This window comes from Salmo salar, chromosome ssa01, assembly GCF_905237065.1.
Source record: "Salmo salar chromosome ssa01, Ssal_v3.1, whole genome shotgun sequence".
NCBI classification, from domain to species: Eukaryota; Metazoa; Chordata; class Actinopteri; order Salmoniformes; family Salmonidae; genus Salmo; species Salmo salar.
The window spans coordinates 137,937,366-137,955,390 of NC_059442.1; the positions used below are offsets into that span (position 1 = coordinate 137,937,366).

An 18,025-nucleotide genomic window follows, 5' to 3' on the forward strand; every position below is an offset into this window, starting at 1 on the left:
CTCAAAAACTCTTAAGTTAGATGGGGGAGCAGCGATGAACATCAATCATCAAGTCTTTCCACAAATTGTCAATGGAATTCAAGTCTGGGCCATGGCTGGGCCACTCAATGACTTTCACATTCTTGTTCTGAAGCCATTCTAGCATTGCTTTGGCTGTATGCTTGGGGTCATTGTCCTGTTGGAAAGTAAATCTTCGCCCCCCCAGTCTAAGGTTGTTTGCACTCTGAAGCAGGTTCTCATCAAGGATTTGCCTATGTTTGGCTCCATTCATTGTTCCCTCTATCCTTGCTAATCTTTTAGTCCCTGCTGCTGAAAAGCATCCCCATAACATGATGCTGTCGCCACCATGCTTCACGGTATGGATGGTGTTAGACGGGTGATGAGCTGTGCCTGGTTCTCTTCAGACATACCGCTTTGCATTCAGGCTAAATAGTTAAATTGTCTCATCAGACCATAGAATCCAATGAGTCCCTTGAACATCATGGAATAGTTTCTGCTCTGACATGCACTTTCAACTGTGGGGGTCGAAAAGTATTCAGACCCCTTGACTTTTTCCATATTTTGTTACATTACAGCCTTATTCTAAAATGTATTAAATATAAAAATTCTCATCAATCTACACACAATACCCAATAATGACAAAGCGATAACAGGTTTTTCTTTAGATTTTTGCAAATGTATTAAAAATAAAAAAACTGAAATATGTTATTTACATAAGTATTCAGACCCTTTGCTATGAGACTCGAAATTGAGCTCAGGTGCCTCCTGTTTCCATTGATCATCCTGGAGATGTTTCTACCACTTGATCGGAGTCCACCTGTGGTAAATTCAATTAATTGGATATGATTTGGAAAGGCACACACCTGTCTATATTTGCCTCCTCAACATTCAGAACTGGCGCTGGGTAAAATCACTGGGGAAGCCAAGCCAAGTCAGTAAAAAAGCCATATTACAACCTAGGTTGTGATAATTGTGTTGTTTGCTCTATAACCCAATCATTAATACACCACCGTGATATACAATAAGGCAGAGACAACAGTCACACAGTGGCGGAATAAATTAAATTACACATTAGTTTGTATCATCACAGACCCAGAGAACAACATCTGTCCGAAGTCCACAAAGCAAATATTGCATGTAACAAACAGTTACATGACCAACAGCATAGTCCAGCAAGTTAATGTTTTCTATAAACAGCTACTGACTTAGAACCACAGAGTTACCACAGGCACAATTTAAACTTAAACATTTAAACATCATTAAATCAACTAGGCTATAATACAGTGAAAACTAACTTAAAGACAATTTAGTCCAATCAATGATGCTAAATTTCACGTGACTATCCATGGTACAGATTTGTCTGTGTGTATGTGCGTACGAATAAAAACATTTGACTCACCCTAATTGTGAACGCTAATTCCATTCTCTCTTTCATGTTGGCAAAACGGTCTATGGCTCTGTCATACAGTACGCTTTTAGTTTTTGTTGTCATAGGCTACTAAACTAAAATGCTTGCTGGCCTAACTTCCTGGCATGGGCAACAATGAACCAGCTAAGTTTGCAAGATAGTCAACGTGAGCGTACTAGGCTACATCTAGGACCGAGGTAAATTTGGTTTTATATTCATACATTCAGACATTCAACAGACATTCGGCAAAGGCCATTTACAAATGTAAAAATCAATAACTAATTCACCGTTTGTCACAGAATCATCAAACTAGATATGAATTATTCTATAAAAGTCAAGCATACATTTACAACCTTTGTTTTGAATACAAATTACAGTTTTGATTTGATAGAAATACATAAAATCTATAAAATGACATTTAAATCTGTATAAATCAATAACGTGTTCACTGATTATGACATAATCATCAAAATAGGTATGATTTATTCTATAAATGTCTAGTATACTTTTACAACCTTTGCTTTGAGTAGAAATTACATTTTGGATTTGATAGAAATACATAAAACCTCCAATATGGATGTGGATGCTGGACTTCTAGGCAGAGTTGCAAAGAAAAAGCCATATCTCAGACTGGCCAATAAAAATAAAATATTAAGATGGGCAAAAGAACACAGACACTGGACAGAGATATGGCTTTTTCTTTGCAACTCTGCCTAGAAGGCCAGCATCCCGGAGTTTCTCAGAACAAGAATAGACTGACGAGTTTCATAACAAAGTTCTTTGTTTCTGGCCATTTTGAGCCTGTAATCGAACCCACAAATGCTGATGTTCCAGATACTCAACTAGTCTAAAGAAAGCTAGTTTTATTGCTTCTTAAACTGAACATCAGTTTTCAGCTGTGCTAACATATTTGCAAAAGGGTTTTCTAATGATTAATTAGCCTTTTAAAATGATAAACTTGGATTACCTAACACAACGTGCCATTGGAACCCAGGAGTGATGTTTGCTGATAATGGGCCTCTGTACGCCTATGTAGATACTCCATAAAAAATCAGCCGTTTCCAGCTACAATAGAGATTTACAACATTAGCAATGTCTACACTGTATTTCTGATCAATTTGATGTTATTTAATGGACAACAAAATAGCTTTTCTTTCAAAAACAATGACATTTCTATGTGACCCCAAACTTTTGAATGGTAGTGTGTGTTATGGTTCACTCTTAGTTTTCCTTATCTCCACTGTGGAATGTTCATGTTGATCCTCTTGGTCCTCTTGATCCATCCACCTGTCTTCTTTGTTAGTCAAGCCTGTCCCCTTCATCCCGTAGTTTTTTCCTGTAATCTAATTTAATATGACTGAAGATGCAGAATTTTATGCCAGGCCCCTTCTAATAGGGTATAACAGACTCGTTAGAAGTTTGACCACATGCCCTCTAGACGGACTACATGCCCTCTATCTAATCAAAACTGGAATTTTTACTCAAAACAAAGGTTGTAAATGTATGCTAGACATTTATAGAATAAATCATACCTAGCTTGATGATTCTGTCATAATCAGTGAAAACGTTATTGATTTATATAGCTTTAAATGGCATTTTATAGAGGTTATGTGTTTCTATCGAATCAGAAGTGGAATGTTTACTCAAATCAAAGGTTGTAAAAGTATACTAGACATTTACTGAATAAATTATACCTAGTTTGATGATTCTGTGACAAACGGTGAATCAGTTATTGATTTATACCGCTTTAAATGGCATCTGTAGATTGTATGTATTTCTATCAAATCAAAACTGGAATGTTTACTCAAAGCAAAATATTGTAAAAGTATGCTAGACACTTATAGAATATATCATACCTAGTTTGATGTTTCTGTGACAAACTGAATTATTTATTGATTTATAAAGATTTAAATTGCATTTGAAAGATTTTATGTATTTCCATCTTATCAAAACTGGAATTTTTATTCAAAACAAATGTTGTAAAAGTATTCTAGACATTTCCATATCTATTTTTATTTTTGTGACAATCAATTAATTACTTAAATGGCTTTTGGCGAATGCCTGTTGAATGCCTGATGAATGCCTGATGAATGCCTGATGAATGCCTGTTGAATGCCTGTTGAATGCCTGTTGAATGCCTGTTGAATGCCTGATGAATGCCTGTTGAATGCCTGTTGAATGCCTGTTGAATGCCTGATGAATGCCTGATGAATGCCTGATGAATGCCTGATGAATGCCTGTTGAATGCCTGATGAATGCCTGTTGAATGCCTGATGAATGCCTGTTGAATGCCTGATGAATGCCTGTTGAATGCCTGATGAATGCCTGATGAATGCCTGTTGAATGTCCGAATGTGTGACTGTAAAACCAACTTTACATCTAGGCTACATATTGACCTTATTGAATGAATCATCTTAGGCCAGTGGAACAATATATGACTTTATGGTTAGATCAGAATCGCCATCATAATCATTGGCCTGTATCGATACTGTTAGTCAAAACGAAAAGTCCAAATCACCATCTCAAATCAATGGCTTAGGAAAGGCCCAATTTAGCAAGCTAGCTACTGCAGGACAACAACACAAGCAGACTAGAAACAGACACGTTTTTCTAAGAATTACATTTTGCTTTAGATGTGATTTGATTGGTGTGAAGGCCTCCCCTGGGGGGCATTTTACGGTGCCTGGACAACCCACAGTTGAGCTCAACTCAACGCTGATTGGCTAATAATTTTATTCTTTTTTTAATCAAGGGAGACAAAATGCTTGCTGGCATCAATCAATCAATCAAATGCTACGGTGGCAACATGTCATACTCTTTTTTCCAGACAGCGTCAGATACATGGACTACACATACTGAGACATAGGGCCGCTGTTTCCCTCGCTCAGATTATTTATCCGTTGAGACTCAGCCACTTGTGAATTGAAGGGAAATTATGAAAACACAAAGACAAAAGATAAGTGATCTTGGTCAAATATTTTGGGTAGCCTGGCTTCCCTTGGCATCCATGAATACACGCCACTGTTGCCCTCTGAAGAGGAAACAACGATATGTAGGTTAGTCTAACCACATCGCTCCCAAATGGCACAGATGTGAGATTTTCTTTCACTATAGAAGCACTGGTCCTCTTAAATTGTAATTCCAAGATGCACATAAAAATATTTAGGGTTATATGATGGTCTGCTCTGCCATTCCTCCCCTTCACACCAGGGCTGCCAAGAATAGCTATGAAGCTAAAAAGCTATGAAGCAGCTTCCCAATACCATGAGATGTAAATATTTTATGTATTACATGAATGGTGACCCAGCCCTTCCAAAAATACAGTCCATTTAAATCATGTTCTCTTTCCACCATGCTCCAAGTATTCAATGTATTCCATTTCAAATTTGGCTCCCATTGCGGCTTTACTTCTAGGCCATTATGACCCATCTGGCAGTTCCTTTTCTATATGTTCCTAGTTTAAAGCGTGTAAATATCTAACAATACAACCTTGACGGATGGCGCTGCATCACGAGTAGGAGAGAAAGGCCATTTAGATGGGCAACGAGGCATGATGGTTCGCGATCAATTCACAGAATAAATTGACTCACGCAAATGACACCCCTAACCAGTTCTCAGTTCACAGACCATCCAGCTTGTGTAGATGTATAGGTAATGACCGTACCTTAATACACATCCATATGGAGATAGGCAGAGTCGCGAGCATCAGAAGGATGGATAATCCGACTATGATCCACCCACATAAGCCAACACCAATATCTGGGCTCTCCAAGGCTGAAAGACAATACAAAAACATACCAACAGCGTGAAATATAACTGCAAACAGAAAATGTACATTCTCACATCCCAGCCAACCCAAGAGCAGCCCCTTCCACATCATGCATTTCTGGTAGCGTCATTCTTCAAAATGTTTCATCCATATTCTTCTGTGATCTGCCAAGTCTAGCCTATGTAGCTGAAATTGTGCATCAGATACCTAGGCTACAAACAATTAGGCTGAAAATTGTTTTAGAACTACTGGTAATACCCAGATATGCATGTGCCTCAAATTAGCAACCAGCGAAGCATCCAATCCAGATGACTGGGATATCACAGTAACCTTTCCCAAGATTCACACTCTGAACCACCTACCACAACAATTAATCAATCAGGTTATTGTTAGATTAGGATGAAAATAAACAGTCTAGAAGAGATTAAGTCTATCCACTGAGCAACTGTTCAAATTAAATTTGGTTAATGCAAACAGCCCTAAAGCTTTACTTGTTGAATTAAACCTACCTAGTTAGCTATCTAATATTCAGAAGATTCACAATAGTAACATTACAAGCCTTGGCATTAACATGAGGGGGGTACACCACTACTATAGCAGGGTTGGGTCAATTCTGAATTGAGTGGAGTGATTTCACGCCAATGGGAGCGGAGAATATTTTGGGTATCTCAAATTGATCTGATAATTCTCACATAGGAGCTTCAATGGGAGGAAGGATGTTTAACATGTTTTTTACATTTGTATCACCATTTTTGGGGGGCAAATCATGATGAAAGTTGCAATTTTTGAACCTTTTTAGACCTATGTCTCCTGTAAGACCCTATGATCTGTGAACCGTACATGATACAGACAACAACTTGGTGTCATTATGATCCTTATAGCGTTCTCTCAAATATGGAGCATGTCTAGATTCTGAAATACACATTTTCACATTCATTTATTCAATATTAAAAATAAAATCTCAACTACCCTTTTTGATTTAGCTTATTTTTAAACATTATTTGTAACAATATACATGTCAATTCAGGAGTGTGCTCTCTGGTTCTTTGAATGATATGACCCATTTTATACATAGAAATTAACATTATAGGTCATTAACCAATCACAGCACTCTTTTAGGATTGCACATTCCTTAAGTCACAAGCAAAGGGGGTTCCCTTCGAATCCATTTTCCCATTCACTGTTGATGACCATAAAATTGGTCATACCTCCAGAATTAGCAGAAACCCCACTTTGGAAATGTGATGTACATGTAGAGTATATTGATCCAAATAATATGTCTTAAAATTAACTAAATCAAAAGGGTAGTTTGGAAATATTCATATTAATATGTTTAATGTTGAGTAAATTAATGTGACATACTCCATATTTTAGAGCACACTATAATGAGTATAAGGATACCAAATGGTTGTCTGTATCATGTACAGATCACAGATCATGGGGTCTTGGGGCGCAGGAAGCCTAATGGTTAGAGTGTTGGGCCAGTAACCGAAAGTTTGCTGGATCGAATCCCCGAGCTGACAAGGTTAAAATCTGTTGTTCTGCCCCTAAGCAAGGCAGTTAACCCACTGTTCCTGGGCGCCGAAGACGTGGATGTCGATGATGGCAGACCCCCGCACCTCTCTGATTCAGAGGGGTTGGATTAAATGCAGAACACACATTTCAGTTGAATGCATTCAGTTGTACAACTGACTACATGCATCCTGTAAGGAATAGGTCTAAAAAGGTTCTAAAATGGCCACAGTCATCATGATTGTCTCAATGTTTTTTGATACAAATGTAAAAACCATTTCAAACATCCTTCCTCCCAATTAAGTTTCTATGTGAGAATTCCCAGAACAATCTGAGATACCCAAAAATATTTTCCGCTCCCGCTGGCATGGAATCGCCCAGTTGCAAATTGCTCTTTAATTCCAATAAAATTCTTGAATTGAATTAAATTCAGAAATGCCTAATTAACCCTAAACCTGAACAAGCAAGGGATAAAAATGTTGCCAGCCAATATGGCAATGGAACATTTAGAACGAACGACTGGGTCGTGTCTCTGGCAACTGAACCAATAGAACAAACGACCAGACGGCTTGGGTAGCAACCATAGATTTGTTTTGTTTCTTGTGGAAGGATGAAATAATATGAATAAATTAATCAAAATAACATTTTATGAAAATATGTCAATCATTATTTGAATATGTTGGTAACCCGTTGTATAAAAGTGATAAAGCAGGTGTTTGGAGGATATATTGGCACAGTTTAACAACACCCGTGTCAATATATCCTCCAAACACAGGCTTCTCTGGCATTATCACTTAAGCGACCACTTCCGTAATGACATTCTATTCACTCAAAATCATCCTAAATTCTTAGAGTGATCCGCCTGTAACTTTTGAACCGTATATGGTAGAGACATAGGGTTTGGACTATTGTTTTTCTGATGCAAACGTAAACATTGACTGAAATAATAATTTTATGGGTGAACACCATACATACTAATTTGAGTTTTGCGGATTTACGTTTACTATGTTAAGTCTAGTCTACGAGACCAGGCTGGGCTATGATATTAACTATAACACTGAATTCTGAATTTGATCTGGCAAATAGCCTAACAAGGCAACTGCCCAACACTGCAGGCAAACTGTATTGAATGCAAAAATGTAATGTGGCAAAAACGTAAGTTAACCATTATGTCTGATACATTGTTATAAGAATGCGTGCGTCGCACACCACAACGGTGTTTTGTAGGGTGGGTCTCTGTTACACTGCTTTCTTTGGTCATGTGTTGATTTGACCAAATGTAGATATTTTGTCTATGAAAATAACCATATCAGCAGACTTAAGTAAATAAACTGGATTAGGCCTACCTGCTTGACGTTCCCGTCTTTTACTCTCTCTAATTGAAATGGTTTCTTTGCCGTCTTCCTCCATTGTAAAATACAGTTCAGTCACTGATCTCAGTACTGTCGTTTCAGTCGAGTATGTGTGTTGATGAAAATGAGCGTGTTTGTGTCACGAGATAAGACGTCCTCTGGGGGGATGTACTGCCATATCTTTCTTCATTTTCATGCACTTTGTCACCCCCTACTGGGTCAAGCACACACAAAAAAAATCCATGAGGACGTGGCTTTATAACAACAAATGATGTAGCCCGATAATGTGGCTTGCTGAAAAGGAAAATGACCCAGCTGCATTAGTTGGCAACTCTTGGAGGACAGTTGCTAAAAGAAAACATGATTGAAGCGCTTCGGCCCCTCATTTGGGTTTTACACACAGAAAAATCAGGAGGGTTTTATATATCAAGTTTCAAATTTAATGTCACATGCGCAAGTACAGTGAATTGCCTTTCTTGCAAGCGTTAAAAACAACAATGCCGTAATCAACAGCAGTGAAGTACCAAAAATAACATAAGGTAGAACAAAAACACACAAATAAAATAAGAAAAACACAAGAAGTAAATAAGCTACAGTTGAAGTCAGAAGTTTACACACACCTTAGCCAAATACATTTAAACTATGTTCTTCACAATTCCTGACATTAATCCTAGTAAAAATTCCCTATCTTAGGTCAGTTAGGATCACCACTCTATTTTAAGAATGTGAAATGTCAGAATAATAGCAGAGAGAATGATTTATTTCAGCTTTTATTTTTTTCATCACATTCCCAGTGGGTCAGAAGTGTACATATACTCAATTTAAATGTTTAACTTGGGTCAAATGTTTGGGGTAGCCTTCCACAAGCTTCCCACAATAAGTTCCTTTCCTGAGGATGGCTCACCTCTCACAGTTCTGGGTGACTTTAACCTCCCCACGTCTACCTTTGACTCATTCCTCTCTGCCTCCTTCTTTCCACTCCTCTCCTCTTTTGACCTCACCCTCTCACCTTCCCCCCCTACTCACAAGGCAGGCAATACGCTTGACCTCATCTTTACTAGATGCTGTTCTTCCACTAATCTCATTGCAACTCCCCTCCAAATCTCCGACCACTACCTTGTATCCTTTTCCCTCTTGCTCTCATCCAACACTTCTCACTCTGCCCCTACTCGGATGGTATTGCGCCGTCCCAACCCTCGCTCTCTCTCTCCCGCTACTCTCTCCTCTTCCATCCTATCATCTCTTCCCTCTGCTCAAACCTTCTCCAACCTATCTCCTGATTCTGCCTCCTCAACCCTCCTCTCCTCCCTTTCTGCATCCTTTGATTTTCTCTGTCCCCTATCCTCCAGGCCGGCTCGGTCCTCCCCTCCTGCTCCGTGGCTCGACGACTCACTACGAGCTCACAGAACAAGGCTCCGGGCAGCCGAGCGGAAATGGAGGAAAACTCGCCTCCCTACGGACCTGGCATCCTTTCACTCACTCCTCTCTACATTCTCCTCTTCTGTCTCTGCTGCTAAAGCCACTTTCTACCACTCTAAATTCCAAGCATCTGCCTCTAACCCTAGGAAGCTCTTTGCTACCTTCTCCTCCCTCCTGAATCCTCCTCCCCCTCCCCCCCTCCTCCCTCTCTGCGGATGACTTCGTCAACCATTTTGAAAAGAAGGTTGACGATATCCGATCCTCGTTTGCTAAGTCAAACGACACCGCTGGTCCTGCTCACACTGCCCTATCTGTGCTTTGACCTCTTTCTCCCCTCTCTCTCCAGATGAAATCTCGCGTCTTGTGACGGCCGGCCGCCCAACAACCTGCCCACTTGACCCTATCCCCTCCTCTCTTCTCCAGACCATTTCCGGAGACCTTCTCCCCTTCCTCACCTCGCTCATCAACTCATCCTTGACCGCTGGCTACGTCCCTTCCGTCTTCAAGAGAGCGAGAGTTGCACCCCTTCTGAAAAAAACCTACACTCGATCCCTCCGATGTCAACAACTACAGACCAGTATCCCTTCTTTCTTTTCTCTCCAAAACTCTTGAACGTGCCGTCCTTGGCCAGCTCTCCTGCTATCTCTCTCAGAATGACCTTCTTGATCCTAATCAGTCAGGTTTCAAGACTGGGCATTCAACTGAGACTGCTCTTCTCTGTGTCACGGAGGCTCTCCGCACTGCTAAAGCTAACTCTCTCTCCTCTGCTCTCATCCTTCTAGACCTATCTGCTGCCTTTGATACTGTGAACCATCAGATCCTCCTCTCCACCCTCTCCGAGTTGGGCATCTCCGGCGCGGCCCACGCTTGGATTGCGTCCTACCTGACAGGTCGCTCCTACCAGGTGGCGTGGCGAGAATCTGTCTCCGCACCATGCGCTCTCACCACTGGTGTCCCCCAGGGCTCTGTTCTAGGCCCTCTCCTATTCTCGCTATACACCAAGTCACTTGGCTCTGTCATATCCTCACATGGTCTCTCCTATCATTGCTATGCAGACGACACACAATTAATCTTCTCCTTTCCCCCTTCTGATAACCAGGCGGCGAATCGCATCTCTGCATGTCTGTCAGACATATCAGTGTGGATGACGGATCACCAGCTCAAGCTGAACCTCGGCAAGACGGAGCTGCTCTTCCTCCCGGGGAAGGACTGCCCGTTCCATGATCTCGCCATCACGGTTGACAACTCCCTTGTGTCCTCCTCCCAGAGTGCTAAGAACCTTGGGGTGATCCTGGACAACACCCTGTCGTTCTCCACTAACATCAAGGCGGTGACCCGATCCTGTAGGTTCATGCTCTACAACATTCGCAGAGTACGACCCTGCCTCACACAGGAAGCGGCGCAGGTCCTAATCCAGGCACTTGTCATCTCCCGTCTGGATTATTGCAACTCGCTGTTGGCTGGGCTCCCTGCCTGTGCCATTAAACCCCTACAACTCATCCAGAACGCCGCAGCCCGTCTGGTGTTCAACCTTCCCAAGTTCTCTCACGTCACCCCGCTCCTCCGCTCTCTCCACTGGCTTCCAGTTGAAGCTCGCATCCGCTACAAGACCATGGTGATTGCCTACGGAGCTGTGAAGGGAACGGCACCTCCATACCTTCAGGCTCTGATCAGGCCCTACACCCAAACAAGGGCACTCCGTTCATCCACCACTGGCCTGCTGGCCCCCCTACCTCTGAGGAAGCACAGTTCCCGCTCAGCCCAGTCAAAACTGTTCGCTGCTCTGGCACCCCAATGGTGGAACAAGCTCCCTCACGACGCCAGGACAGCGGAGTCAATCACCACCTTCCGGAGACACCTGAAACCCCACCTCTTCAAGGAATACCTGGGATAGGATAAAGTAATCCTTCTAACCCCCCCTTAAAAGATTTAGATGCACTATTGAAAAGTGGTTGTTCCACTGGATATTATAAGGTGAATGCACCAATTTGTAAGTCGCTCTGGATAAGAGCGTCTGCTAAATGACTTAAATGTAAATGTAAATGTAGACATTTTGTTAGTGATTTAGCAGTCTTATGGCTTGGGGATATAAGTTGTTCAGGAGCCTGTTGGTGTCAGGCTTGATGCACCGGTACTGCTTGCCATGCAGAAGCAGAAAGAACATTCTATGGCTTGAGTGGATGTATTCTTTAATGATTTTCCGGGCCTTCCTTTTACACTGCCGGGTCCCTGGATGGCAGGGAGCTCGGCCCCAGTGACATACTGGGCTGTCCGCACGACACTGTAGCGCCATGCGATTAAGGTTGGTGCTGTTGCCATAACAAGCAGTGATGCAGCCTGTCAATATGCTCTCAACGGTGCAGCATTTTGAGGATTTGAGGGTCCATGCCAAATCTTTTCAACCTCCTGCGGGGGAAGAGGTGCTGTGAAGAAGGTGTAACAGCTCCTCGACCTGTTCCACTGCAGCCCCGTCAATATGGATGAGGGCGTGCTCGCCCAGCCGTTTCCTGTAGTCCACGATCAGCCCCTTGGTCTTAATGATGTTGAGGGAGAGGTTGTTGTCCTGGCACCACACTGCCCGGTCACTGATCTCCTCCCTGTAGGCTGTCTCATCTTCACCAGTGATCAGGCCTACCACCATCGTGTCATCAGCAAACTTGATGATGGTGGTGGAGTTGTGCGTGGCCACAGTCGTGGGTGAACAGGGATTACAGGGGAGTACTAAGCACACACCCCTGTGGGGTCTCCGTGTTGAGGGTCAGTGTGGCGGAGGTGATGTTGCCTACCCTCCTTACCTGGGGTCGGCCTATAAGGAAGTCTAGGATCCAGTTGCAGAGGGAGATGTTCAGTCTCAGGGTCCTAAGATTGGTGACGAGCTTGGAGCGGACAATGGTGTTAAACACTGAGCTGTAGCCAATGAACTGCATTCTCACATACAGTGACAGTCAATCTACCCATTCCGTGGTTTTTCTTTATTTTGACTATTTTCTAAATTGTAGAATAATAGTGAAGACATCAAAACTATGAAATAACACATATGGAATCATGTAGTAACCAAAACAGTGTTAAACAAATCAAAATATATGTTATATTTGAGATTCTTCAAAGTAGCCACCCTTTGCCTTGATGACAGCTTTGCACACTCTTGGCATTCTCTCAACCATCTTTATTTCAATTAACATGTGTGCCTTGTTAAAAGTTAATTTGTGGAATTTCTTTCCTTCTTAATGCGTTTGAGACAATCAGTTGTTTGTGTCAAGGTAGGGGTGTTATACTGAAGATATCCCTATTTGGTAAAAGACCAAGTCCGTATTATGGCAAGAACAGCTTAACCTGTTAGGGCTAGGGGGCAGTATTGACACAGCCGGATAAAAAACGTACCCGATTTAATCTGGTTACTACTCCTGCCCAGTAACTAGAATATGCATATAATTATTGGCTTTGGATAGAAAACACCCTAAAGCTTCTAAAACTGTTTGAATGGTGTCTGTGAGTATAACAGAACTCATATGGCAGGCCAAAACCTGAGAAGATTTCATGCAGGAAGTGGCCTGTCTGAGAAGTAGTGTTTCATCTTGGCTCTTTTTATTGAAGACTGAGGATCTGTGCAATAACGTGACACTTCCTACGGCTCCCATAGGCTCTCAGAGCCCGGGAAAAAGCTGAACGATATCGAGGCAGGCTCTGGCTGAAACACTTTATCGCTTTTGGCAAGTGGCCGCTCAGAGTACTATGGGCTTAGGCGCGTGCCCGAGTCGACCGAATGCTTTCTTTTCTTTTGTCTGTTTACCTAAACGCAGATTCCCGGTCGGAATATTATTGCTTTTTTATGAGAAAAATGGCATAAAAATGTATTTTAAACAGCGGTTGACATGCTTCGAAGTACGGTAATGGAATATTTAGAATTTTTTTGTCATGAATTGCGCCATGCTCGCCACCCTTATTTATCCTTTCGGATAGTGTCTTGAACGCACGAACAAAACGCCGCTGTTTGGATATAACGATGGATTATTTTGGACCAAACCAACATTTGTTATTGAAGTAGAAGTCCTGGGAGTGCATTCTGACGAAGACAGCAAAGGTAATAACATTTTTCTTATAGTAAATCTGACTTTGATGAGTGCTAAACTTGCTGGGTGTCTAAATAGCTAGCCCTGTGATGCCGGGCTATCTACTGAGAATATTGCAAAATGTGCTTTCACCGAAAAGCTATTTTAAAATCGGACATATCGAGTGCATAGTGGAGTTCTGTATCTATAATTCTTAAAATAATTGTTATGCTTTTTGTGAACGTTTATCGTGAGTAATTTAGTAAATTCACCGGCAGTGTTCGGTGGGAATGCTAGTCACATGCTAGTCACATGCTAATGTAAAAAGCTGGTTTTTGATATAAATATGAACTTGATTGAACAAAACATGCATGTATTGTATAACATAATGTCCAAGGGTTGTCATCTGATGAAGATCATCAAAGGTTAGTGCTACATTTAGCTGTGGTTTGGGTTTATGTGACATTATATGCTAGCTTGAAAAATGGGTGTCTGATTATTTCTGGCTGGGTACTCTGCTGACATAATCTAATGTTTTGCTTTCGCTGTAAAGCCTTTTTGAAATCGGACAGTGTGGTTAAATTAACGAGAGTCTTATCTTTAAAATGGTGTAAAATAGTCATATTTTTGAAAAATTGAAGGTTTTGCATTTCTAAGGTATTTGAATAACGCGCCACGGGATTACACTGGCTGTTGAGTAGGGACGCAAGCGTCCCACCTAGCCCATAGAGGTTAAATAAGCAAAGAGAAACAAAAGTCAAACCTTACTTTAACACATGAAGGTCAGTCAATGCGGTACATTTCAAGAACTTTGAAAGTTTCTTCAAGTGCCGTCGCAAAAACCATCAAGAGCTATGATAAAACTGGCTCTCATGAAGACCGCCACAGGAAAGGAAGACCCAGAGTTACCTCTGCTGCAGAGGATAAGTTCATTAGAGTTACCAGCCTCAAAAATGGCAGCCCCCCCCAAAAAAATTCACAGAGTTCAAGTAATAGACACATCTCAACTGTTCAGAGGACTGCGTGAATCAGGCCTTCATGGTCAAATTGCTGCAAAGAAACCACTACTAAAGGACACCAATAAGAAGAAGAGACTTGCTTGTGCCAAGAAACACGAGCAATGGACATTAGACTGGTTGAAATCTGTCATTTGGTCTGATGAGTCCAAATTAGACATTTTTGGTTCCAACTGCCATGACTTTCTGAGACGCAGAGTACAGTAGGTGAGTGAATGATCTCTACATGTGTGGTTCCCACCGTGAAGCATGGAGAATGTGTGATGGTGTGGGAGTGCTTTACTGGTGACAACGTCAGTGATTTATTTAGAATTCAAGGCACACTTAACCAGCATGGCTACCACAGCATTCTGCAGCAATTTGCCATCCCATCTGATTTGCGCTTAGTGGGACTATCATTTGTTTTTCAAAAGGACAATGACCCAACACACCTCCAGGCTGTGTAAGGGCTATTTGACCAATAAGGAGAGTGATGGAGTGCTGCATCAGATGACCTGGCCTCCTTGTGTTGTCTATGGATCTGTTGGGGCAGTTTGTAAATTGGAGTGGGTCTAGGGTCTGGGGTGATGGATTTGATGTGTGCCATAACCAGCCTTTCAAAGTACTTCATGATTACAGATGTGAGTGCTACAGGGTGGTAATAATTGTGGCATGTATAGCTGCAGCGATCAGTTAGCTGCTCAGATAGCTGATGTTTAAAGTTAGCGAGGGAAATATGTCTCCAACTTCAGCGATTTTTGCAATTTGTTCTAGTCATTGGCAGCAGAGAACTGGAAGGAAAGGTGGCCAAAGGAGGTGTTGGCCAGTGAGATATACCTGATGGAGCGCGTGATACGGGTGGGTGTTGTTATCGTGACTAGTGAGCTGAGATAAGGCGGAGCTTTACCTAGCAAAGACTTATAGATGACCTGGAGCCAGTTGGTCTGGCGACGAATATGTAGCGAGGGCCAGCCGATGATAACATACAGATCGCAGTGGTGGGTGGTATTTGGGGCTTTGGTGACAAAACGTTGGCCACTGTGATAGACTGCATCCAGTTTTCCGAGTAGAGTGTTGAAGGCTATTTTGTAAATGACATCGCCGAAGTCGAGGATCAGTAGGATAGTCAGTTTTACAAGGGTATATTTGGCTGCGTGAGTGAAGGAGGCTTTGTTGCGAAATAGGAAGCCGATTCTAGATTTAATTTTGGATTGGAGATGTTTAATATGAGTTTGGAAGAAGAGTTTACAGTCTAGCCAGACACCTAGGTATTTGTAGTTGTCCACATATTCTAAGTCAGAGCCGTCCAGAGCAGTGATGCTAGTCGGGCGGGCGGGTGCGGGCAGCGAAGGGTTGAAAAGCATGCATTTAGTTTTACTAGCGTTTAAGAGCAGTTGGAGGCCACGGAAGAAGTGTTGTATGGCGTTGAAGCTTGTTTGGAGGTTTGTTAACACAGTGTCCAAAGAAGGGCCAGACGTATACAGAATGGTGTCGTCTGCGTAGAGGTGGATCAGGGAATCACCCGCAGCAAGAGCGACATAATTGATATATACAGAGAAAAGAGTCGACCCGAGAATTGAACCCTGTGGTACCCCCATAGAGACTGCCAGAGGTCCGGATAACAGGCCCTCCGATTTGACACACTGAACTCTATCTGAGAAGTAGTGAACCAGGCGAGGCAGTCATTTGAGAAACCAAGGCTGTTGAGTCTGCCACTAAGAATACGGTGATTGACAGAGCTGAAAGCCTTGGCCAGGTCGATGAAGACGGCTGCACAGTACTGTCTTTTATCGATGGCGGTTATGATATCGTTTAGTACCTTGAGCGTGGCTGAGGTGCACCCGTGACCAGCTCGGAAACCGGATTGCACAGCGGAGAAGGTACGGTGGGATTCAAAATGGTCAGGGATCTGTTTGTTAACTTGGCTTTCGAAGAATTTAGAATGGGAGGGCAGGATGGATATAGGTCTGTAACAGTTTGGGTCTAGAGTGTCACCCCCTAGGAAGAGGGGGATGACAGCGGCAGCTTTCCAATCTTTAGGGATCTCGGACAATATGAAAGAGAGGTTGAACAGACTAGTAATAGGGGGTGCAACAATGGTGGCAGATAATTTTAGAAAGAGTGGGTCCAGATTGTCTAGCCCAGCTGATTTGTACAGGTCCAGGTTTTGCAGCTCTTTCTGAACATCTGCTATCTGGATTTGGGTGAAGGAGAAGCTGGGGAGGCTTGGGCAAGTAGCTGCGGGGGGTGCAGAGCTGTTGGCCAGGGTAGCCAGGAGGAAAGTATGGCCAGCCGTAGAGAAATGCTTATTGAAATTCTTATTGATGCTAGTGCAGTCCGCCACAGGATGTTTTTGTGCTGGTCGAGAGCAGTCAGGTCTGGAGTGAACCAAGGGCTATATCTGTTCTTAGTTCTACATTTTTTGAAAGGGGCATGCTTATTTAAGATGGTGAGGAAAGCACTTTTAAAGAACGACCAGGCATCCTCTACTGATGGGATGAGGTCAATATCCTTCCAGGATAACCCGGGCCAAGTCAATTAGAAAGGCCTGCTCGCAGAAGTGTTTTAAGTAGCATTTGACAGTGATGAGGGGTGGTCGTTTGACCACAGACACATTGCGGATGCAGGCAATGAGGCAGTGATCGCTGAGATCCTGACTGAAAACAGCAGAGGTGTATTTGGAGGGCACGTTGGTCAGAATAATATCTATGAGGGTGCCCATGTTTACGGATTTAGGGTTGTACCTGGTGGGTTCCTTGATAATTTGTGTGAGATTGAGGGCATCTAGCTTAGATTGTAGGACTCCCGGGGTGTTAAGCATATCCCAGTTTAGGTCACCTAACAGAACGAACTCTGAAGATAGATGGGGGGAAATCAATTCACATATGGTGTCCAGGGCACAGCTGGGAGCTGAGGGGGGTCTATAACAGGCGGCAACAGTGAGAGACTTATTTCTGGAGAGATTAATTTTTAAAATTAGAAGCTCGAATTGTTTGGGCATAGACCTGGATAGTATGACAGAACTTTGCAGGCTATCTCTGCAGTAGATTGCAACTCCTCCCCCTTTGGCAGTTCTATCTTGACGGAAAATGTTGTAGTTGGGGATGGAAATCTCAGAATTTTTGGTGCCCTTCCTAAGCCAGGATTCAGACACGGCAAGGACATCAGGGTTGGCAGAGTGTGCTAAAGCAGTGAGTAAAACAAACTTAGGGAGGAGTGTTCTGATGTTAGCATGCATGAAATCAGGGCTTTTACGGTTACAGAAGTCAACAAATGAGAGTGCCTGGGGACACGCGGGTCCTGGGTTAACCTCCACATCCCCCGAGGAACAGAAGAGTGGTAGGCCTGATCACCGACAATGACGAGACAGCCTATAGGGACAACAACCTCTCCCTCATCGTGATCAAGACAAAGGAGATGATTGTGGACTACAGGAAAAGGAGGGCCGAGCACGCCCCCATTCTCATCGATGGGGCTGCAGTGGAGCAGGTTGAGAGCTTCAAGTTCCTCGGCGTCCACAT

The 18,025-nt window shown here is 42.7% G+C and overlaps 1 protein-coding gene across 2 annotated transcripts in view; it reads right to left on the reverse strand.

Annotated features, from left to right (window-relative positions):
- The window catches only part of LOC106565434 (stomatin), a 20,306-nt gene extending 12,096 nt beyond the window's left edge, over positions 1–8,210 (reverse strand). Inside the window, exons 1-2 of one of the 2 annotated variants that reach the window (XM_014132574.2) lie at positions 8,036–8,210; positions 5,073–5,182 (exon numbers count right to left, since the gene is read on the reverse strand). In XM_014132574.2, the coding sequence (XP_013988049.1) occupies positions 5,073–5,182; positions 8,036–8,099 (174 nt within the window). In that variant the 5' untranslated portion in view covers positions 8,100–8,210. Of the gene's footprint in view, positions 1–1,399; positions 2,048–5,072; positions 5,183–8,035 lie in introns of those variants that run through there. The other variant, XM_014132583.2, reaches the window with a different exon arrangement.
- Positions 8,211–18,025: the final 9,815 nt, after the last annotated feature.